General features: G+C 46.6%; 1 protein-coding gene across 1 annotated transcript in view; it reads left to right on the top strand.

Annotated features, from left to right (window-relative positions):
- Ptpn21 (protein tyrosine phosphatase non-receptor type 21) overlaps nt 1-23,958 on the top strand; it is a 61,238-nt gene that overhangs the window by 31,014 nt on the left and 6,266 nt on the right. Inside the window, 10 exon segments of the mRNA XM_037210769.1 lie at nt 696-783; nt 1,545-1,633; nt 5,586-5,673; nt 6,557-6,636; nt 12,523-12,583; nt 13,162-13,246; nt 16,768-17,391; nt 17,394-18,211; nt 22,704-22,841; nt 23,610-23,831. Coding sequence (XP_037066664.1) covers nt 696-783; nt 1,545-1,633; nt 5,586-5,673; nt 6,557-6,636; nt 12,523-12,583; nt 13,162-13,246; nt 16,768-17,391; nt 17,394-18,211; nt 22,704-22,841; nt 23,610-23,831 — 2,293 coding nt within the window.

Below are 23,958 nucleotides of genomic sequence, written 5' to 3'. Positions count from 1 at the left end.
ACGAGGCTGGAGAGGTGAGGCCATGCATTTGAGTGCCCTTCCTTCCTCATATCTTTCTAGTGCTCCAGTCATCTGAACTTAAAGGGATTTACATCTAGACTCTTCCTGCCCTTATTTCTTACATTCATCATTTAGTCTTTAGAAACATTATTTTAGATTTATCCATTTTATTTTGTATGTATGAGTGTTTTGCCTGCATGTATGTTTGTGTATCACGTGCTTGCCTGTGGAGGTCAGAAGTGGGCATCAGATTTCCTGGGAACCTAACCCGGGTTTTCTGGAAGAGCAGCCAGTGCTCTTAACCACGGATCCATCTCTCCAGCCCCATCATGGTTTTTAGACCAACATTCTCAGTATTTCCTGATATTTTAGGGTAATTAAGCAACCGCTAGCCAGTTTAGGTAAGAACTCCTGGATTTGCTGTGAAGGTGTCTTGGGAGCTGCTTCGTCCCTTGCTTGTCCTCCTGCTGCCCAAAGCCTTAGGTTGTATATACTTGTGCTCTGCACTCAGCACAGTGCTTCATAGCGAGCCAGCTTTTGATAAGTATTAGAGGATCTGTATAACCAATTACAGATGCTTACAGCTGGAAATGTTTAGAGTGCCCTGTTCCAAAGTGATGTAAAGCTTTTTAAAAAAGCATTCTTTTAAAAGTTTAGATTTGGGAGCAATCTCACTAACATCTCTTGGGTTGCAGAGGGCTAACAGCTCCTGAAGCTGAAATGCTGTACATGCAGGAAGTAGAGAGAATGGATGGCTATGGAGAGGAGAGCTACCCTGCCAAGGTAAGTATGACTACCTAAAGTTAAGCTCAGTAAGCTGGCTATGGCTCTGCATACCTGCACTTGCAGCTACTCTGCTGGCCGAGATAAGGGAATCATTTGAAAATAGAATAGGAAACAGAGTGAGGTCCTGTTTAAACAAACAAAAAAAAAAAAGCCAGGGTGGATGGGGGGAGACGGGAACGAATGAATATGACACTTAGGTATTTGAGAAAATAGCATGGCTGAGGTCTTTTTGACCAGAAGTTTGTAGTAAGACACAATCCTGTGTTGTAATTTGTGCTTTGGTGGGGTTCTTAAGAGTCTAAACTGGAGGGTTGGGATTAGCTCGTGGTAGAGCATTGCTAGGTTTGATCCTCAGCTCCAAAAAAAAAAAAAAAAAGAGTCTAAACTTGGCTCGGAGGGTTAAGGCATTTGCCACCAAGCCTGATGACCTGAGGTTGATCCTGGGATTCCCATGGTAGAAAGAGAGGACCAACTCCCACAGTCTCTGTCCTCTGATGTCTACATGTGCACTGTGGCATGTGTGCACCCATGTACAAAGTAAATAAGTGAATGTAATAATAAAAGCATGTTTTAGAAAGAGAGCAGACCCCTCCTGTCTCCATGCTTACCAGTGAGGTGCGTGTGCACCGTTCTGACTGCTATGTCTCTGAGTGGCTGCCCTGCAGGTTGTCTGTCTGGGAAGCAAGTTCAGTGCCGTGGATACTTTTGTCCTCATGCACCTGTTTCCTGAGGGTTTCCCCCTTGTTCTCTCCTGTTAGGATAGCCAAGGAACCGACATATCCATCGGAGCTTGTCTTGACGGAATCTTCGTGAAACATAAGAACGGAAGGCCACCTGTGGTTTTCAGGTAGTTTTCTGTTTTGTTTTAAATGCCTAACAGTAGTTATTGCTGACACGTCTCCCCTAAGTTCTCATGGAAATGGAGATATTCTTTTTCTAGAGTTAAATGCTACCCAAGTACAGTGGTTCATTAATATGCTACCATCTTCAAAACCAAATGTGCAGAAAAAAAGTGCTAATGGTGATGGCCTGTTGGTAAATGCTTAAAGATGTAGGAGTCACAGAGAAGCCATTCTTTGATTTGATGGGGATTTTTTTCATTTGAGTTCTGGTTTCTGGGACTATTTATTCACTATGGAAAATCTAGGCTTTCTTTTGACACTAGGATGTAACAAAATTACTAACTTACCAGCATCTTGACAAACTTCAGTTTTTGTGAGGCTGATTTCCCTCCAGTGATAAAAAGCAGCGCTGTTCATTTGTACAAACCTTGGAGTGTAGGTAGCGGGAAGGCACAGTGGGTAAGGACGTGCTTGCTGATAGTGGCATGCAGTTTCTAGAAGTGAATTTGCAGATGGCTTAAAATTACTTTGTAGTATTCTGTGTTCCAAGTATATCTTTTTGGACATGTAATATTTTATTAATTCTTTGAGATTTTCCTATCTCCTTACAATGTTTTTGGGTCATATTCATCTCCCTCACATTTCTCCCCCAACTCCTCTCGAGTATACTCCCCAACTTGGTGTCCATATATATATAATATATCTGAAACCGGTGGGGTCCATATGCTCATGGGTATGAGGCCATACACTGGGGCATAGTCACCCCGCAAGACGCCATACTCTTAAAGAAAACTGACTTTCCCTCCCCAAGAAGCCATCAGCTGACACCAGGTCCTCAGTGAGGGTGGGGATGGGTTTGATCTTCTGCAGGCAACCCCAGCTGCTGTGAATTCACAAATGTCAGCAGTCCCCTCGTGTCCAGAAGACACTGTTTCACCCCATTCCTTCCGGCACTTTGATTTCTAATCTGTCTTCCTCTTCTTCCATGATGGTCCCTGAGCCTTGGTGGGAGCGTGTGTGAGTAGATGTTCCGTTTGTGGTTGAACACTCCACAAACACTTGTCTGCACTTTGACCAGCTTGAGTTTCTGTGTTAACTACCTACCTACCAGTCACCATCCACAACACAAAGAAACTTCTCGCAAGAGGTCCGAGAGTGGCACTAATCAGTAGGTGGGTGTAGAGATACCAGTTAGAGGGCGGGCTGATGCTGGGACCATTTAGCAAAATGGTAGGTTCTTCCCTGGGCCCATGAGTCCCCCATCCGTGGGTTCTTGTCAGGTTTACAGTACAAGGTATACGGTTCTCTCCTCTTTGCCCCGTGGATCTCTCCTTAAATTCAGCAGAGAACAGTTGGTTATAGTTATAACGTTTGTGACCCCACGGCACCTGTGGGCATGCGTATCTTGCCGTGGCAGTCACAGCCTTCATAGCTGGGTAAGACCGTTGATGGCTCCCCGCCCCTTAGCAGCCTTCAGAGCACCTTCAGGTACTGTGGAAGCTAGCCAGCGGGGAGGAAGCTTCCTGGTCAGGACCAACATGAGCCTTTCCATTTATATCTTAAATGTAATAAGTTAGGTGATGTTGTTCACCTTTATCTGTAATTCCTTAAAAACCTGTAATCTCAGAAAATATGTGTTAGGATTTTGTAAGAATATTTGCACGTTTATTCTGTTTTTGATGGACTGAAAGAAAGAAAGCAGAGGTTTATACTGTTTTCCTCCAGCAGTGAGGCGCATCGAGTACTTCGGTCTGTTGATCCTTTGTGTCTACCATTCACTGAGTGCAGTTATCAGAGACCAGATACTGTGCTGACTGCTCATGTCGTCTTCAGCTTCATAATCATTCAGGGGAGCAGAATTCAGTGTTCACATGAGATAATGGAAGCTTAGAAAAGCCAAGTGATTTGTCCAAGCTCAGCCCATTGACAGGCCTAACTAGACTAGAACTCAGATTCTCTTTGTAAGCTGGGGCTGCTAGCCACTGTACATTGATCTTTCTTTTCTTTTCTTTTCTTTTCTTTCTTTCTTTCTTTCTTTCTTTCTTTCTTTCTTTCTTTCTTTCTTTCTTTCTTTCTTTCTTTCTTTCTTTCTTCTCTCCCTCCCTCCCTCCCTCCCTCCCTCCCTCCCTCCCTCCCTCCCTCTCTCTCTCTCTCTCTCTCTCTCTCTCTCCAAATAGCTCCTTATCTTCCATTTTCTACTTTATTCTTGAGAACTGGTCTTTCCCTTTAGAACGTTTTCACTAAAATGACATCTCCTTCTTCACTTTTTTGGGCCCTGAATCATCCAGAATGACAGTGACCACAGAGAGCAGACATGGCCTGGGGAGCAGAGCCCTAGTCCCACACTGCACTGCCTGTGTGGGTCTGCTTCTTAAGCAGGTGGGCTCTTGTCCCAACCTGGTTATAGTAATCTTCCCGACATGCTGAGCTGGGGGCACAGAGAGGAAAATGGATGGGCTCCACTCAGACAGCAGGACTCACGGCCCCCAGAGCTCATACAGGAACTGAAGGCAGTCAGTCACTTGCTTTCTTCACTGCACAGGAATTTTCAAGTTCTCCTCATTTAATACTGTGCAAATAATCTTTAGGTTTAACAACTGAGCTCTAAGTCAGTAAATGAATTTTGATATGACAATTTTTAACTGAGTAAATATAATACAAGCTGAACATCCGGAGGCGGGGCAGGTAGAACTCAGTGGTAAAACAATTGCTCATGTTTTCGAGGCCCTGGGTTTGTGTCCCCGCACTGGGGGAGAGAGGAAAGAGTTCATGCTTCATGTTCAGGAGCTTTGGGGAGAGAGGAAAGAGTTCATGCTTCATGTTCAGGAGCTTTGGATTTCCAGGTTAGGTCTGCTCAACCACTGCTCTATTTCAGACATTGCTGAACTTGCATCCAGAATTTGCCACGATCCCCGGTGGTTGGGGAGACTGGTTGGCTCAGTGTTGTTGAACATCTTCCAGTTAGTTTTTGCTGCTAACATTATGCAGTAATGAAAACCAAATGTAGTCCAGAAAGCTGAAGATGATAGAGTTAGGAGATGTAGGATAGGTTTCACACCCTACTGAATACACCCAGAATAATTAATGTCTCGGTTCCCGAGCACCTAGCGTTCTCTTCCCCAGACTTGAGTGACATCTGTCACTCACCCGCCCCCTTGCTTCGTCCTGTTTACCTTCCCTGGTGCCCAGGATGTCTGATTTTGTGTTGTCTGCTGCTCTCCCCTCTCCCAGGTCCCTCCAGGGACTGTCAACATCCTGATTTTAGTATCCCTAGGGTCTGGTACAACTATTATCATTGTGATAGTAGATACCCTTTAAAATGTTTGTTCAATAAGTAGTTGAGGCCTGAGCAGCAAGCTGGCATAAGGGTCTTTGACTGTTAAGTCAGCCAAGCAGATTAGGTGTATCACTTTTCTGTTGCTGAGATAAAATGCTGTGACCAACGGCAACTTAAGGATGTTTATTTTGGCTTACAGCTCCAGAGGGTTAGAGTCCATAATGGCAGGGGAGGCGTGGTGGGAGGCTTGGTGGAAGGTGGCCGGGCAGGAAGCTGAGATCACTCAGCTCACACACAAGTGGAACAAGGCTATAAACTTTGAAAGCCCACCCCCACTGACTTCCAGGCAGGCTACATCTTCTGAAAGTTTCACGACCTCCCCCAGCAGCACCACCAGGCGGGGAGCAAGTGCTCAAATCCATGAGCCTATGGGGTATTTCTGACTCAAACCGCCACATGAGGTTTGCGTCTCCCAACTCCTTGCCCTTCAGTTACTGCACATGCTTTTACTTTTAGCAACTAGCTGTTGTCATTTCCACTGGAAAATGCGTGCTAGCTGGTAAAACCTTTTCACTTCAAAACTGATGGACTGGTGTTAACTCGTGCCAAACTTAAGGAAAAGGGATGTGTTTCATCCCCAGTGTTCTTATGTGCACTCACAGTTCTCTCTTGTTCTGTAGGTGGCATGACATTGCTAACATGTCCCACAACAAGTCCTTTTTTGCATTAGAGCTGGCAAATAAAGAGGAGACCATCCAGTTTCAAACTGTGAGTAAGCACAAAGACTCTTCATGGGATGCTTTTCACAGAAGTTAGCAAGTTAGCATTTCTAAGTTCCCTGTTGTGTATTGGGGAGGGGAGTGTGGCACTAACTCAGAACTTCATAATTCTGTAGGATATAAAATTTTATGTTTCACATTTACAAAATGGCACTTGGCAAAAAGTGGTTACTTATTAAATATTGTGGAGTAAGGGAGTCTTTGTATTCGTATTCTTTGATCCAAGTGACTTTAGAATTAAGTGTAAAGAGACGGAGTAGAGGAGAAAGCGAGCCTGGCCGCCATTGCTGGTGAGCGGCTGTGAGTGCTGCTTAACTGTTACTTGCTTTCTCTGTCTTCACAAAGGTGATCTTAAGACACCCAAGCAAATGTTTAGTTTGAAAAGTCTTAGTGTTACTTCTCAGGAATAAAAGTTGATAATAGATAAAAATAAGACATTTTCTTTTTTTTCAGATTTTAAAATTTATTTAATGTACATTGGGGTTTGCCTGCATGTATGTCTATATGAGGGTGTCAGATCCCCTGAAACTAGAATTAGACAGTTGTGGGCGGCCATGTGGGTGCTGGGAATTGAACCTGTGTCCGTGGGAAGAGCAGCCAGTGCTCTTAACTGCTGAGTAATGTCTCCAGCCCCAAAAGATAACGTTTTCAAACCAAGTGTGTTTTATAATTCCAAATCATTTAGAAACTGTTCAAACAGCTTATTTTGTTTTTATAATTAAATTCTAACAGCATTCATAAGTTAGATGCAGGGTTGGGAAATAAAAGAGTCACGGTGGGTGGGAAATGCTGTAGACGTGATGTGCAATTCTGCATTAGAAGTGTTTTCTTTGTGTGCTTCTCTACCTCTCTGTGCATGTTGCATTTGCCAGGAAGACATGGAAACGGCGAAGTACGTGTGGAGACTGTGTGTTGCGCGGCACAGATTTTACAGACTAAACCAGTGTGACCTGTGAGTATCTCCTGCTGTGGGAATAGTAGAAAAGCATTTGGAAATAAATGGCATTTATTTGTTTATTTTGTACGTGTGTCAGGGGGCAACATGTAGAAGTCAGGACAACTTCGGGTGTCACTGCTCCATTGTGTGGGTCCTAGGGGTTGAACTTAGCTCCTTGAGCTTGACCGCAAGCTCCTTCCACCTGCTGAGCCATCTTGTTGGCCCTGATTTCTAAGTTTTAATCTCAACTTTCTTTGTATTATTGAGAATGGCAAATTTTATCAAATGATATTTTTTTCTGACAACAATCCTTTTGCTTTTATTGAAATTACATTCCATTTTTGCATTGGGACATCTTCTAGTATCTATGCCTCCAAGGTTTCTCTCAACTAGTTTTTTCTTTTTTGACAGGGTTTTGCTATGTAGCCCAGGCTGGCTTTGAACTTGGGATTTTCCTGCCTTAGCCTCCTAGATCATGAGCATGGTCCACTATGCTCAGCTTCTATAGTATTAGAACCATTACAGTCCTAAAGGTTTAAAAAAAAAAAAAGAAGGAAAATTTTTTTTCTTCCTTTTTTTTTTTTGCTTTGTGGCACTGGGCATTGAACCCAAGGCCTGCTCCATGCTAGGCGAGCACTCTACACTGAGCCATAATCCCCAGTCTGAGAGTAGGATTCTTTTTGTTGTTGTTTTGTTTCCATGGGTCTTACTGTGGAGGCTTGGTAGACCTGGAACTTGCTATTAGACAAGGCTGGCCTCAAACTCATCAAACTCAAACTCACCATCTGCTCGTCTCTGCCTCCTGAGTGCCGAGATAAAGATGACTACTCCCACCGTATCAGGCTTGGAAGTAGTATTATTTACAGTTTTTAATCAAATGTCTTGGTCAGCATTTTGAGGAAAGATTTCTCTTTTAATATATATGAATTGTACAAAGTAAGGAGTTCTTCTGACATGTCACGCATGTCCCTCTCAGCACATAAGGCCTTGTTGGTAGTCATCCCTCTCTGCTCTCATCCAGCTCCACTCTCCTTTTCCATTCCACATCCTTGATGCTTTCTTATCCCTTTGCTTTATCTGGTTGAAACAGTTTTGCTTTGTGGTTGTGGCTGGCTTTGTACTCACTATGTAGCCCGGGTGGTCCTCAGACTTGCAGCAATCCTCCTGCTTCAGCTTCTCAGATGCTGGGATTGTTGGCCTGAGCCACCACATGCAGCTTCTCCTTTTACTTTCTCACCTCGCCCCACCCCGCCCTGCCCAGCCCAGCCCAGCCCAGCCTTTAATCTTATGTATGAGAGAAAACATGTGAATCTTGCCTTTGTGTGTCTGGTTTATTTTGATTGGCACAGTGGTGTCATTTCTACCCATTTTCATGTAAACAATTTGATTCTTTGTGGCATGGCCTCCTTGTTGCTGTCCTCTTGCTCTGGAATTTGTGTATGAAAGTGCTAGAGCCAGAGGATCCAGGAGTCCTGGATTTGGGAAACGCCCTCGGCTGGCCTGGCTGCCTGAAGATGAGTGTTTGTGACATTATTTCTGCATATAATAATTATAGCCAAATAATCAACAGAATCTGTTAGAACATAGCATTTTCATTTTGAAGCTTTTCATAAATTTAAGACCATTTGTAATAAGCCATCATTACCTCAGTTCACTTCTTAAAAATAGTAGCTACAGCATCTTGAAGAAACCATTAGATGCAATGCCCTCTAGTAAACCTATATTGGATTGTGGCTAATGCCTTTTAAAAGAGCACATTTTGGCAGTTCATCACTTTAACGATTTTAAAATTTAGAGAGAAAAGCAATGAATATGTGTGGTATAGTCTTAGAAATCTAATTTTTGGGATATAGCCAAATATGAGTAAGGCCACATAGATAATATTAACTGTATACATTATTCCTGTATGAAGAATATTTGATTCTCTTTAGAACTACTATGTATGAAGGACTTTTCCAAATTTCACTTTTAATTTCTGCATATCCAGGAACTATTAGTATAATTATTTAAGAGTGACTATGCACAAAACAAATATATTACATTGTACATGTTTGTTTCCTGGGTAAGCAAATGAAGCTTATACCATTAACTTTTCATGTTTCGATGGGTAAGAAAGCTGAAAATAACACCAGTTTTTATAGCTATTTCTTGAAGGCCCTCAACACAGATCTAGTGGTATCTAATATTACACTGGTGTAGGGAGGCCTTGTTCTCGGGGTCCAGCTGGGTAGGTGAGAGTGTGATGGGGCAGTTAACAGAGGTGCAGCTAAGTGGTCTGGCTGGCCCTTGTTTTGGAGATGGATTCACTTTCCCTACAGTGTCCACATCCTTCCTTAATGCCCTTTTCTGTATATAGTACAGTGCTGTTGGGATGGCTGTGATTCATCTAATCTTGGCCCAGGTGATGTTACAGTGACAGGATCCAGTAGTTCGCTTCCCACCCAGACAAGGCACTGGAGGTAACAGGATCATCTTTTAATGTTAGCTCAGAGTCTCCCTTGGTTTTTATGTATAAACATGAATAATGAGACCTTCTCTTGACATTCCTTCAGGACTGTATTGGGAACTAAATGAGATAATAATGTCAGTCAGGCCAAAAGGCCTTTTCTAATGTCTCAAGCCCCAGAGTTGGGCTGGCTTTAATCAACCTCCCTAAGTTATATGAGGAAAAACTGAGCTGGGTAGCATAAAACTTCATGGTGTAGGGGCTTTTCTATCCCTTCTGTGTGGGCTGTACCCTCCAGGCTGCAAAGCCAAGTGAGATGGGGGCCCAAGAGCCTAGAGTCAGCAGCATGCTGGCGTCGGAGTGCAGCGATGAGCTAGCCCTGTAGTTCTGGGCTGCAGGGGAACAGGGCAGCCAGTGTCCACCCCAGAAGACTGTTGCTCAAGGGACTGGAAGAAAATGAGTGCAGCACCCTCCTTCTCTTCTGGTTTACTGGGCCCACAGAAGCCTGAAGAAGACTCCCTGGAGTCCATCAGACCCTGGAAAGGGAGTGGAAAGAAGCTGTAGGAGATAAGAGGGTCTGTACCAGGCGCTGCCAGTGGCATGGGTCTCCTGCCCTCCCTAGTAAGGCTTGGGGACAGGGAGCTCCCCTGAAGTTGGAGTGAGGCATCTTCCTCTGCTGTGCAGGTGCTTGGGTAGATAACAGTCACTGTGACCTCCAGCGAGGCCAGCCCCTAACCATCACTTCTGCCTGTTGCCTGGGATTATCTCTGCTCGCCCACAGTGGCAAGTTGGGGCAGGAATCCAGAGCCAGACCTTGTAGTGGCCTGGGTACACACCTCTGGCCTACCCTAAAACTGGGGAGCTTTTGTTTTTCATCACCTTATTAAGGAAGGCGCAGGAGGAAAGTCAAACAGCCTGACGTATTTCTACCATCTAACACATGATCCGAGGCTGCCCTTTGCTAGCTGTGAATAAACCAGTGGCTGACTGAAAAGACGCTCACAGAGCAAACGAGACAACTCCAACAGTCTTAAATCAATAGACTTGAATTAATTTATTAATTTAGTATGTGTGGGAGTGCATTTGGAAGTTGGTTCTCTCCCGACACCCTGGAGGATCCAGGACTTGAACTCGGGTTGTTAGGTTTGCACACATGTGCTTTTACCCACCGGGACAGCTTGCCCAAGAAATGTTCCCTGCACACTGACTTCTGTCCGCACTCCCTGTGGCATTCATGTGTTCAGCACACGGTTGAGGGCTGCTCGTGTGCAGGCGTGTGCTGGCTACTGGCCGTCCGATGGTTTGTCCTCTTCCTGCATGGAGCTTATGTTATGAGTTAGCTGGGGTTAGGGACATAGTCAGATGATTGCCAGAGACTCCACTCAGGCATCCGACAGACCTGCCTGTTCCAGTGCTAGCTCTGTCACTTGTTTGCCACGTGACCAGGCGTGATCTGCTTAATCTAAGTATCACTTTCCTCATTTGTAAAACTGATGACTGGACCTCCCTGATGGTGTCGTTCAGATCCCACGAGATAACCACGTGCAGTCTGCACAGTTTCGCCAAGCAATGTCCTGTATTTCACTTGAGCCGACAGCCTTTGCATTATCTTCTCCAGTGTCCACATTCTAGCTATTGATCTCGGGAGCTGTATGCAGCTGCCTCAGCTCTCAGCGTTACTTACCAGCACAGAAACCATCCCAGGCGACTGGGAAGCAGAGCCGGCCGACAGTCGTTGTCTTCTGTGTGGGAGGCTGATGATGGCTGGCCTCTCACTGCCCAGCACTTAGAAGGAAGGACCATGAGGGAAAAAGAGGCCGACTGTTAGAGTGGCCCAGAGGCTAGGCTGGCTAGGTCAGACCATTTGGCGGGTGGCTTTGGTGCTCCTTTATTCCATGTTCAGCAGAACTGGCTTCTGCTTTTGCCTTCCCACTGGATGCTGCCAGCCAGATGCCAGTGGGTAAGAATGGCTGCCTCTGCTCCTGAGCCCTGTGTCCTTGGAGTCTCTACTTCACACGCTGAAAATGTGTTCTTGCCCAGGCTGGCCAGCTGTAGAGATGTTGTTAGGCGTTTGTTGATAAGTGTGTCTTATCAGCAGCTCCTTCCCCCCACTTTGGAATCTATGCTGCTTTTTTTTGGGGGGGGGATGGGGGCTGTTTCGAGACAGGGTTTCTCTGTAGCCCTGGCTGTCCGGGAAATGGCTCTGTCGACCAGGCTGGCCTCCAATTTAAAAATCCACCTGCCTCTGCCTCCCAAGTGCTGGGACTAAAGGTGTGTGCTGGCTTTGATGCTTTTAGAAGCTCAGTTCGTCTAGATGGTACGCCATCGATAGACTGAACTCAGTTCTTTAAACCTAGACTGGACCATGATGAGTACTTAGAGGCAAAGTAAGTTTCAAAGTATCAAAAAATCAGTATCTTATGTATGCTTAAGGGGCACTCTAGAAAAAAACCAATCTGTACCCTGTAGGCTTGAATACTTGACATGATATTGGAAAGATAGACATGTCTTTTGGAAAGTAGACATAGGTGCACAGTAAAGCCCTAAAGTTTACTGCCAAGAAAAGAAGGAGGTGTGCATTATTCTCCAGGAACCTGTGTGCTTCCCGGGCATAGGAAAGAAAGTTGTTTAAAGGAATTGCCTAGTAAGTGCATAGTAATCACCTGATGTCACAATCCTAATGTCCAATAGTTTTCTTTATTTTAAAGGTCCTGTAAAAATAAGCCAATATTCAGAGTGTAGTCCGGATGCCGTTTGCAGAGTGCTAAGAATAATACAGTTTAGAAGAAGAGGCTTCTTTAGGGCTCATTTGCTGAGTTGGTACATTTGTTTTGTTTGCTTTGTGATGACAGAGTTTCAGTAATGGTCCTTAGAGCACCACCCAGTGTCACAGAATGTGTAATAATCAGTTGTGCATCACACAGGCTCTTGGTAAATTAAAAAGTCCTTGACAAAATGATGGGCATTATCAGTATGATCAAGAATCTAATGCACATGTTCATGCCATACCCACTCACACTTAAGTAAAACAGATGTGAAGAAAGAGAACTAAGAGGCGCGCGCATGTGTGTTTAAACAAAGCGAAGTGTGTGCTTGTTTTGTTCTGTGGACGCTGTGAAGTCCTACATTAGGAAGTGGCAACTCTCTTTTCTGTAATTAATGGCATGTCTGACCTTTTGCCATTTGCCTTAGAATATTTCTCATTTTACCTGTCTGTATCTCTTTTTGTGGTTGTTGGTTTGTCACAGTGTCTCTCTCTGTATCCTGGCTAGCCTGTAATTCAGATATCATCCAGGCTGACCTCAAACTCACAGCAGTGCTCAAACCCCAGCATGCCTCAGCCGCTTGCACGCTGGAGTTATGGTGCGAGCCGCCATACTGGCGTCCTTCCTAACCAGGTTTCTTGTTGTAGACGAGGAAGTGTGTGCTGGGCTCACCATTGTTTTCTCCCACAGGCAAACTCAGACTGCCTCGCTGAACTCAGTCAGGAGGGGCTCATCTTCCAGGATGTCTCTGGTAAGAGAAGGAACGTGATCACCTCTCTTAGTGATGCCAGTTTCTTTAATTAAAATATGCTTTGGGCACTAGGTTGAGTTTGAACCACAAATGTGTGTTGATGTTTGATAATTGTGGTTTCCCTAAGTTCCACTTAATATTTATTACACTTGTTCAAGTATTAGGTAGAACCAAATATTACGAATTTTAACTGGTTAACCAGAAACCCTAAGGAAGTATTTAATTTACTCGATGACTTTGTCTTACAGCGTTTGTAGTACATCAAAGCCTTTCATGAGTTTAGACAAGGAGGTTTGTCTCCATCCCTTCTTGTTGATAACTTTTTGGATGCAGACTGTTTTGTGCTGTTTAGTATCCTTGGTGTCAGTGCTTAGGGCTTGGCTTTGCCACGTGGGCAGCGTTGAAAATGACAGATATGCTAAGACCTCCTCCATGTCCGTGGGTATTTTCCATTTATAATACATTTAACTCCCGTAGAAGGCCTTTTTAGTGAGGAGAAAGTGTCCAGCGAAGAATGACGTTACCTTTCTTACATGGGCAATGTGTTTTAACTCTGTGTCCAACTTTCCGTTTCTTAGCCTAAACCCCAGCCCTATGCGATGCCTCCCCCACCCCAGCTGCATTATAATGGACATTATACAGAGCCATTTGCTTCTTCCCAAGGTAAAGTACCCTGAGTCTGCAAAGGCGTGCACACTTACAACTATGCATCACTCGGTGAAGACCTAGAGATCTTGAAGTCTGGATGGTTTCTTTTTGCACTTGTACCCCAAATTGTCCTGATTATAGCCATCCTGGGATCCCAGAAGAAGCCCTTGCATTCCGGTTCTTTCTTGAATGTATGTTGGGGCCATCTGGCCCCAAATGTAGTCAGTGGGCAGCTAGCTCCCCAAGCTGGTTCCTAAGCCCTGGAACCCTCCCCTATTAGTCTTATTTAGGCCAGGCTTCCCTTAAGTGTGTGATTTTCCAGCCTCTGTCTCCCAAGTGATGAATTACAGGCATGTGCCACCACATCAGGCAACCAAAAATGCTTTGTCTATCTGTCTGTTTGTTTGTTTGTCACAAAAGATACCCAGACATGTTTTGTTTTATCCCTGCCTGAAACATCTCACTGAATGCTTTAGATTCTCGTTTCTGCCGCTCCAGCTGTGTGTACACAGCAGCGCCTCCAAGCTGAATCACCCATCTGTGTAGCGTTTGTCTGTAAACTCTAACTGCCGAAGGCCAGAGAGGTGGATGCAGATGAGCAGTTCTGGAGAGAGAGAGCCTCGGAATCTAATTGTGAAAATAAGGCATTTGCTCATGATTTGATCACAGTCATTTTGCTAAGAGAACATGCATTAGCATTCTGTTCATGTTGAGGGCACTGAGAAGAGCTTTCTGGATCTGGCGGGATGGCTAGATATGATCATCAGTTCCAGACAGCTCTGTGACTGGGTCTGCTGCTCTGGCTGGTGAGTGCTGTGGCCCAGGAGGAGAGGGGGCTGTTTGGAAGCGAGGCCCGTTGCCCGTTGTGTAGGGCGTGAGGTCTGAAGGGACAGAAAGAAGGTGTGGTGTTGACCTCCCTTCTAGTTGTGGCTGCAGAGTTGATGCCCCACAGTGGGGAAGGCGATGGCGGAGCAGCTACAACAGCTATGGCGTGGAGTGCGGTGTCCTCTGGGCCTGTCCCATTCCCGGCCCCTCGCCTTTGTGTGTGCCCATCTGTACCCGCACCACGGCCTCTCCAACCATGGGGACAAGGCTTCTGCCTTCTGTCCCTGTGCTGCTCATTCCCCGACCGCAGTCTGTGACGGTCCTGCCACTCTGTCCTCTCCTCTCTTCTGCAAACAATGGTTTGGGTTATTTTATCTTCCCTTTTTCACTACACTCTGTCTGAGAGTGATGTCTCCATGCTCCAGCCCATCTGTTCCCTCTTACTCCCTCAGCGGTTTCCTGTCAGTATTAGGTGCTGTCGCAAAGACCCGCCTGGTGTTTTTCTTTCCTGAGGGCCTTCCACAGCAGCTCCTTCACATAGAGTTCCCCTAAGGGTGACCCAGGTTCTCCTTTCCCACCCTGCCGTCATTCCACCCATACCCCCTTTCCCACTGTCAGACAGGTGGGAACCCGGCATGGAGGCTCTCTGGTCAATAGTAGGCTCTCTCAGGAACTGGTGTCAACTATCAGGGCTTGCTGGAAATTGAATATTAAGTCTGAACTTATTGCTTTACCCTGTAAGTCTGTCTGTTTTTTACAGTCCTTCATTGTGATGAAGTCACTCTCCTGGTTATGTGGATTCCAAGATGCATGTAACTTTACCAAGTCAGTAGAATACCCATAACCTGTGGCATCATACACCATCTTTCCCATAGCCCCTTCTCTCTGTCCCCTTGCTCCTGCTCCAACATAGGTCCTCATCTTCTTGGACCTTTCACTAGCAGTTGCATCCCGTGAGCTATAACTTTGGTCCTTACACACACACACACACACCCCACTCACCTGACGGAAAGCTTCCAGCTACTCCCCCTGTGTGCATGATCATCCCTTGCCTGTGTCCATTCTCCTCAACATCCCCTTGGCCGGCCCTTCTCATCTTGTCCCTGCGGTTAGTTTGCTCCTCTCTAGCTTGTTTGATTTGAGCAGACTCTGGCTTCACTCCTCTGCTCCACCACCCACACACCCTTATCCCAACACCCTCCAGTCCACATGCCAGGGCTCAGCCAGGAGGGCCCAGTTCTGCTGGGCTAACGACGTTTAAATCCTCAGCGGCCTGACTTCTTGATCAGAGCCCCTGTCCATTGTGTCCTGGCAGGTGGGCTCTGTTCCATGTCTGCCTGTATTGGGGTCTCAGGCTGGAGGAGCCTTTTCGGTCTGTAATGTTGTAGGTCAAGACACAGGGGGAATGGGAGGAGGGAGTCCTCAGAAACTGGCTCTCAACTTTCCGCTCACTTTCTCCTTACTGTTACTCATCACATGTATGTGCTTGGCACCAAAGGATGAGGAGGTATAGTCCCATGTGCTCTTGGAGAGCCTGGAGGCAGGGACACACGGTAGGTAGATGTCACACTGTCTAGACAACCTGGCTGAGGGATCTGTGACCAAAAAGGAATCTTGAGATGTAGCAGTGACCAAGTGTTCTGCAGACGGAGAAGCACAGGACGAGGCAGCAGAGTGCAGGAGTAGAGAGGCTATGAGAATAGCCTTCTCAGAGGCGTGTGCGCGCCAGAATAAAAGGTGCCCGGCGGGTCATCAGACATCAGACATCACACTGTCGTGGAGCTGTTGAATTACCCACACGATGCTTTCTGCAGGCCTTGACTGCTGAAGTTATTTTTAAGCATTGGGAATGGTGCTCATAAGGCAGTGAGGAAAGATGGCCTCTTCTAGCCCGGGCAGGCACACCCGGGCTGTAGAAAGAGGAGCCTGAGTCTGCGGCCCTGCCTCCAGGTCTTGCTCAACTGGAGGCTTGGTGGGGCAGCGACAGCTATTTTAGCCTGGATCTTGTTGGCTTCTGGGCCTTGGTGGAGTTGCAGCTACCAGTGACCCTCCCTGTCAGACTGGAAAGCTCTGTGCCTGCTGTACTGGTGCCCTTACCGTAGATTCTTTTTTTTTTCTTTTCTTTTCTTTTGCTTTCTTTTCTTTTCTTTCTTTCCTTTTCTTTTCTTTTCTTTCTTTTCTTTTCTTTTTTCTTTTCTTTTCTTTTCTTTTCTTTTCTTTTCTTTTCTTTTCTTTTCTTTTCTTTTCTTCATTAAAGGAGAATCTATGCAAACAACCTAAATTCCAGTTAAGGAAATGTTCACGGATAGTTGGTACCTGCCCTTGCTCAGCATCTCAGGGCTGTATCCCTACCCACCACGGCTCACTGCTCAACACTGTCTCTTTGAGTTCCACAGAGCTACCTGTTTCTTGTCTGTAGTGAAGCATGTGTTTTTAACCTTCAGAAGGAAGATTACTTTCCGATACTATTATACTCTCAGTGTTGGACGTAGATTTGGCCAGATCCTAAGTACCTCGCTTTAAGCGGCAGGCCTACCCCATCCTACAGGCAAGGGAGCTGAAGCTTCCAGGGCAGTGTAGTGTGGCTGAAGATGTGTCGTTTCAGCAAGAATTTTTACAAGCGGTTTCAGAGCATATCTCAATATTTGGCTGGAGTAATGAGTCCAACTTAATACATTTTCAAAATCTTTTCAAACCTTTTCCTTCCTCAGATAACATCTTTGTGCCCAACAAGAATGGATTCTATTGTCACTCCCAGACAAGTCTGGACAGAACCCAAATTGACCTCAGTGGTCGCATCCGCAACGGCAGCGTCTACAGCGCACACAGTACGAACTCCTTAAATACCCCTCAGCCCTACTTGCAGCCCTCCCCCATGTCCTCCAACCCAAGTATTACTGGCAGTGATGTCATGAGACCCGACTACATCCCATCCCATCGGCACAGTGCGCTGATCCCCCCGTCTTACCGCCCAACCCCTGACTACGAGACCGTCATGAAGCAACTCAACAGAGGCATGGTGCATGCAGACAGGCACAGCCGCTCGCTCAGGAACCTCAACATTGGCAGTTCCTACGCATACAGCAGGCCTGACGCCTTGGTCTACAGCCAGCCTGAGATTCGGGAGCATGCGCACCTTACCTCTCCGCAGTCGGCCCACTACCCGTTTAACTTGAACTACAGTTTCCACAGTCAGTCTCCGTACCCCTACCCCGCTGAGAGGCGACCTGTGGTGGGTGCTGTCAGTGTGCCCGAGCTGACAAACGTGCAGCTGCAGGCCCAGGACTACCCAGCTCCAAACATTATGAGAACCCAGGTGTACCGGCCACCCCCACCGTACCCTACCCGAGGCCTGCCAACAGCACCCCGGACCTGTCGCGTCACCTGTACATCAGCAGCAGCAATCCGGATCTCATCACCAGGCGGGTCCACCACTCGGTGCAGACCTTCCAGGAGGACAGCTTGCCGGTGGCCCACTCTCTGCAGGAGGTCAGCGAGCCCCTCACCGCAGCTCGGCACGCCCACCTCCAGAAGAGGAACAGCATTGAGATCGCGGGGCTCACACATGGCTTTGAAGGCCTGAGGCTCAAGGAGAGGACCATGTCAGCCTCGGCGGCAGACGTGGCTCCCCGGACTCTCTCAGCAGGCTCCCAGTCCAGTGTCTTCTCCGACAGAACAAAGCAAGAGGAGAGTGAAGAGCACGACAGTGGCAGGTACAGCCACAAGAAGTCCCTTTCTGATGCCACCATGCTGATACACAGCAGCGAGGAGGAAGAGGACCCGGAAGAGGACCGCAGCAGAGCGCGCACGGTGGCCGCGGTGTCCGAGCCCCGCCTGACCGCCGCGTACTCTCAGGAGCAGCCGCCGAACTACCCCTGTGCTTCGGTGGCTGCAGTCGCCGGCCCTCTGCATATTCTTGAGCCCAAGTCCCATTTTACGGAGCCCGAGAAGAGGGTGAAAGACATCAGCCCTGTCCACCTGGTTGTGGAGACCCATCGGCCCCGAAGAGATGGGCTGCTGACCCCCTCCATGTCCGAGTCTGACCTCACAACTTCAGGGAGGTACCGAGCTAGGAGGGACTCGCTCAAGAAAAGGCCGGTGTCAGACCTCCTGTCTGGGAAGAAGAGCATCGTGGAAGGACTTCCACCACTAGGGGTAAGCTGGCCCAGGGGCAGAGGTGCCTCAGACATGGAGGACAGAGGTGCCTCAGACATGGAGGACAGAGGTGCCTCAGGCATGGAGGACAGGCCCCTTCATCTCTGTTTTCAACTTTTGATTACCCTGTCTCCTTCCCTCGGGACCGATGGTTCTCAGGTTTTTACCTTCCCTCCTAACTGTCAATCCCTGCCTCAGCTCTGACTTTCACCTTAGTTAGGGGCATGTGTGAGTTTATGTGGAAAGGATGTGGACTGATGGGGGTGGTGATGGTCTTGCTAGAGCTAAGTTGGGTGCAGAGAAAAGGTCTATGGAAAGGCATGGGAGGAGTCCACAAACCATCTTAAAGTGTTGAGGAAGAGGAGGAGAATTTATTACTCCAGCCATGATTGCACCCTTTAAAATACTGTGGGGTGACAAGGCACCCCAGAACAGCATTTGTTCTTTTTGTTCCAGTGATGTCTTGGGAGAGGCATCTGAGGCTGTGTCCCTACGTCCTTGTCAAGGTGTAGTTGTCAAGGTGACCATCTTGGGAATGACCTCTGTGGGATGGAGAGTGACTCTGGACCCAGGAAAGTCAGTCTCTTGGCGAGAATGAGAGAGTGAACTGGGCATTCAGAAGAAGGCCCTTGTAGACATGGTGGCTCTTCTCTACCCAACCTAATAAGCCTGGGAAAAAGCACTTCCTACGCATTTAAAACAAACTGTAAGAGGCCAGTGTTGTTTTCTGTAGTTGTCTTTTTCAGAACGTTTACCACGTGAGAGATTTCATCTCTGCTGTGCCCAGTTTATAATGAGCCATTGTTATTAGTCAATTTCTCAGATGAAGAAGCTGACTCAGAAATGTTAAGTAGCTTTTCCAAGGTCATACAGCTAGTGAGTGGCTGACCTGGAACTTTCAGCTTACTTTTCTATCAGCCCATTTTCTTCCGCTGCATTCTGTGTCCAGGTGTGCTCCATGTACTGTTTTACTAAGTAGTAATTGCCTGCTATAGCCTGACTGCTCTGTGCTGCATCAGTTTTGAATTCTCCGTCTTTGACTAAGCATTTATGCTCCTGTTTGGGAGCGTGTCCACTCACAGTCACCATGATGCATTGCTCAGGGATGCAGCTCTGGGTGACCCTCACCTCCTTGTCCCATGACCTGCACTGGTACCAGGTCAAAGGGATGAGTGCATTCATTTGGCCCCCTGTGTCCTGTCAACCAAGGTTCTTCTCCCCCATTTCTACTAGGATGACCCAAAGATTGAGGAGCTATTGCAGGTGTACTTCCAGCCTCGTTTATGAGGGTCTAAAGTGACGCAGGCCTGCGGGCAGGCTGGGAAACTCAAGGGGGTCACAATGCTTATGGAAGATCAGTACACACAGGAAAACACCCTGAGAAAGGGCACAGATTTCAGGGTGCTTTACTTAGCTAAAGGATGGAATGTGAAGTTTAGCTTTATTTTTCTCCTGAGTGTACAAAGGCCAGTGCTCAAGTGGACCATGGTAGAGGGGACCGGCTGAGCAGTGTGAAGGCAGCGACAGCGTGGGCATTTCCATAGTCATTACCTGAGTCCTCACGCCAGCAGGATGGGCCTTCCATGACAATGAAGTAAGAACTGCCCAGTGAGGACAGTCCTCTTTAATTCTCCAACTTCCCAAGAGTGGAGGAGACCAAACCCCTCCAAATCCCCTGACCTCTTCGAGGTAACACAGCTTGCAATTATCCTCTGTAATTGTTCAACAAATCTAATAAATCAAGGTGAGGGAAGTTTAGTCTATTTTCACGGGGTCTGGCAGGTTCAGCCTTACATTGAGGGCTTTGATCTAGTTGCTTCTCTGAAAATACAAATTTTCCTTCTCATTCTTTTCTAAGAGTTTTTAGTGAAGTTGTGCAATCGGACCATCTTTCGGCCCTTCTTTTTTGCACAGGGCTTTCACCCATCTGAGGAGATGCATGGAGGCTGTGGTCCAGAGGAAGCATAGAGACCCTAGCAGTGAGCAGCGTGGCTCTGAGTATAGGCCCTGGAGTGTATTATAGTTCCTCAGTGGGCAAGACCCTTCCTGAATCATACCTCAGCTTCCATCTCCATAACCTGGGGCAGTCATCTCTTCTCTGTCCATTCTCTGTCAGTGTTAGGTCTCCCCGCAGTTAGGCATGGAGGGCCGCCTTCTGAAGTAAATGCTTCCAGGAACTAAGTTTAACGAAGGGTTTGTTTCCATTGTTTTGACACTGATTCCTCTATAAAAGTGGCAGCTAGCGACCCTGAACGAACTCTTTAGTCTCTCCATGACCCAGTTTTCTCATTTGTAAATGAGATGGCCTCAGAGTTCTTGGGGGACAAAAATAAACCTTCAAAACATCAAAAGTGCCCCGTCAATATTTACTTGTGACTGGGATGTTGCATCACAGGTGTAATTTCCCAACTTTCCAAGAATTAAAGAGGCCGACCCCTGCTAGAGCCTCTGACCCCTTCATGGTGACATTACAGGATCCTGTCACTGTCACTGAAGTGGGCTAAAGTTTAAAGAAAAAAAAAGCAGTGAGTAAGTAGCAGACAAGAAGGAACCTTTAAAATTCCCCACCCAGGGCCTCCACCTCCAGGGACTAGATTGCTATCTCTAAGGCAGACTGGTTTGGGTGCTCACACATCTGCATAAAGATTTGCTCTTTGATGCATCCTTTAGGCCTGTGCCATGTGGTTCTCACCTAAGAAGCCCTGCAGATTTGGCACTGAAAACCATGGGCCTGGTAAGGGGTGATTGCAGCTGATCTTGATCCATCCTCATCTGGCTTGTCAATGTGGGGCATTTGGATTCCAGAGTACAGGGAGTCAGCCAACACTGGCTAGCAGGATCTGTGAGGTTTTAGGAATCCTGTGAGCCACATGACTTCCTTAGGCAGTTGGGACGTGGCCCTGACAGTGTCTGCACTGTGGAAATGAGCAGAGAAGGTAGAGCCGTCCCCTTTGGGAGCTGGTTGCTCAACCCTGCTGCACACCACTGTTCTGCACAGACTAGAATCCGGACGTTTTAGTCTTTGTGTCAGGCTACCTTGCGCCCTCCCTGCACTCTCCCTTTCTATTTTCCTGTTTAGGTAAGGCTTAGAGGGCAAAGGTGACTTGCCTGAAGGATGTTAGTTAATTACACCCAGGATGCTGCCCATTCTAAGTCTGAATTGCATTCTGTGGGAAGCTTATAAGCAATATGAACTACGAAGTTAAAAACTATTCTATGGGCTGGAAAGATGGCTCATTGGTTAAGACTGCTTGCTGTGCAATCAAGGGGACCAGAGTTCAAATCCCTAGCACCCATGTGAAAACTAATCATGGCTGTGGGTGCCTGTGACGCCAGCACTGTGTGGTGGAGATAGGTAGATCCCAGTAGATTTCTGGGCAGTCAGACTGTGTTCAGTGAGAAAGACCTTGTCTTATGGGGATAGAACGGTAGAGGAGATGCCTAATACCATGTTCTAGCCTCTGCCTATATGTACAGGGCCACACATACTCTCCATTTGTAGTATAGCATTTTCTTCTCCACCAAAATGTCCTTTCTCCTTGTTTCTGTTCTGTGATTTCAATCCTGGTGTCCTGGCATCTCTAGGCTGATAGAGCTGGCGTAAGTTGGTTTCCTTACAAGAACTGAGGAAACCATTTCTTTGAATACTGGGACTCTTTGTAACTCTACAGAATGTCTGAGGAGACTTGTTCTCAGGTTTGCCTGCCAGAGAGAGGAAAGTCACCAGGCTTGAGAACTTTGGGAAACACCTGTTTTTGTAGGACAGTGTTCCACTGATGCTTCCCTTCCACTCTGGCTTGCTGATAGAGATTTCAGCTGTGTTTATTTCTTGATTTAGAAATGTGGCCGTTTTGGGACAGCCCAGGTCACACTGTTCTCCAAGACTGTAGGGTAGAACTTGTGAAAGCAATTTACATGTCCTTTTCTATTTTCTTTTCAGAATGATTTAAATTTTTTTTTGTTTGTTTTAAAAATTAGTAAAGGCTGCCAGGCATGGTGGTGCGTGCATTTTATCCCAGCACTCAAGAGGCAGAGACCAGTGGATGGGTATCTGTGAGTTTGAGACCAGCCTGGAATGTATAGAGAGTTCCAGGCCAGCCATGGCTACAAAGTGAGACCCTGTCTCAAAATAAGAAAAGAAAAAGGCTGTTACAACCCACTGATACTTGTTTTTCGGTTTTATGTGGAGTCACATTTTGCAATTGGGTAGTTCTCTAAGAATGCTGCCTGCCTACCGCCTCACCTCTCATTGCAACAGAGTCCTGGAACCAATTGGAGTCAAAGCCTTCTATCTGGAGGCCTTATCAGAGTTCTGGCCTTGAAAGGAATGTCTTCTTCCTAAAGCCTGTTAAGCAGACGTGTGGGAAGGAGTCTCTCCTTGGGTGCGAGCAGCAAGAGCTCTGCCTTGTTTCCTCTTTAGCCCGTCGACATTGCTTCTGAAAGGGTTGTGTCTGGGTGCATTCTCTATGTGTGTGTAAATATTTTCTTACAGGGGATGAAAAAGACTCGAGCAGATGCAAAAAAAATCGGTCCCCTTAAGCTGGCTGCCCTCAATGGACTGTCGCTGTCCCGGCTGCCTCTGCCTGACGAAGGGAAGGAAGTGTCCACCAGAGCAACGAACGATGAAAGGGTGAGTGTGTGCAGGATCCTCACAGTGATCTTGAGGGCGGCTCCAAAGTGCGCCCGTGAAACTTGGGTGAATTTTCTGGCCTCATTTAATAGTCATAAATGAATGTCAGGGAATCTCACCATCTGGGTCACAGCTGGAGTGAATGTGTAAGTCAATGTCTTAAGTCGTTTCAGGTTCCAGTGTTGATTGCGTTTTTTGTTTCTGAAAGTTCTTGATAGTTTTATTTCTTCAGAGTAAGAACATGTGTAAACAGATACATAGAAAAGAAAGTAGGCATTTCATTATATTGGAAATTCATTTTGTTTTTAAATTAAAATTAAATAGTGAACTGAGATTTTATTGTTTTAAAATAAGACAGGTGTTCATGTCTTTATAGCTGCATCTGAAGGTGGCTCTCAGGAGTAACTGCTGCTCTTGGTATCTTACATACATGTCAGAACATTTGCTCACAGATTCGGGACTGATTTTCCTATTCTAGGAGAGTTCAGTTTCTCAGAGATCACAAAGCTGACCGTAGGTTTAGAATTCAGGCTTAACACGCCGGCTTAAGCTAGCTTTCAACTTCAAACTGAAGTTTCCATTCTACAGCTCGCCAAGAACATTATGTCGTTTGTTCTGACTCTCGTGACTTGTAAAAATTTTGGTTTGGTTTCATGTAGAATCTTTCATATTTGAAAATTCTAGACCTTGAAGCAGAAAACCAGGATTCAGAAGTACACGCAGCTGTGATGCGTGACTGTTGCTCATCACACATGTCCTATTTTATAGTGTAAGATTCTGGAACAGCGCTTAGAGCAAGGAATGGTCTTCACCGAGTATGAAAGGATTCTTAAAAAACGGCTAGTTGATGGGGAGTGCTCAACAGCCCGGCTTCCTGAAAATGCAGAAAGAAATCGATTCCAAGATGTGCTTCCCTATGATGATACGAGAGTAGAGTTGGTTCCAACCAAGGAGAACAACACGGGCTACATCAACGCCTCGCATATTAAGGTGAGAGAGCACCCGGGCAGTCAGTCCCCAGCACTGCAGTGCACCCAGGCAGTCCCCAGTGCACTGCATCCGTCAGTCCCCACTGCAGTGCATCCGGGCAGTCAGTCCCCAGCACTGCAGTGCATCC

This window comes from Peromyscus leucopus, chromosome 14 (assembly GCF_004664715.2).
Source record: "Peromyscus leucopus breed LL Stock chromosome 14, UCI_PerLeu_2.1, whole genome shotgun sequence".
Classification (NCBI taxonomy): domain Eukaryota; kingdom Metazoa; phylum Chordata; class Mammalia; order Rodentia; family Cricetidae; genus Peromyscus; species Peromyscus leucopus.
This window is presented reverse-complemented; position numbering and strand designations above follow the sequence as displayed.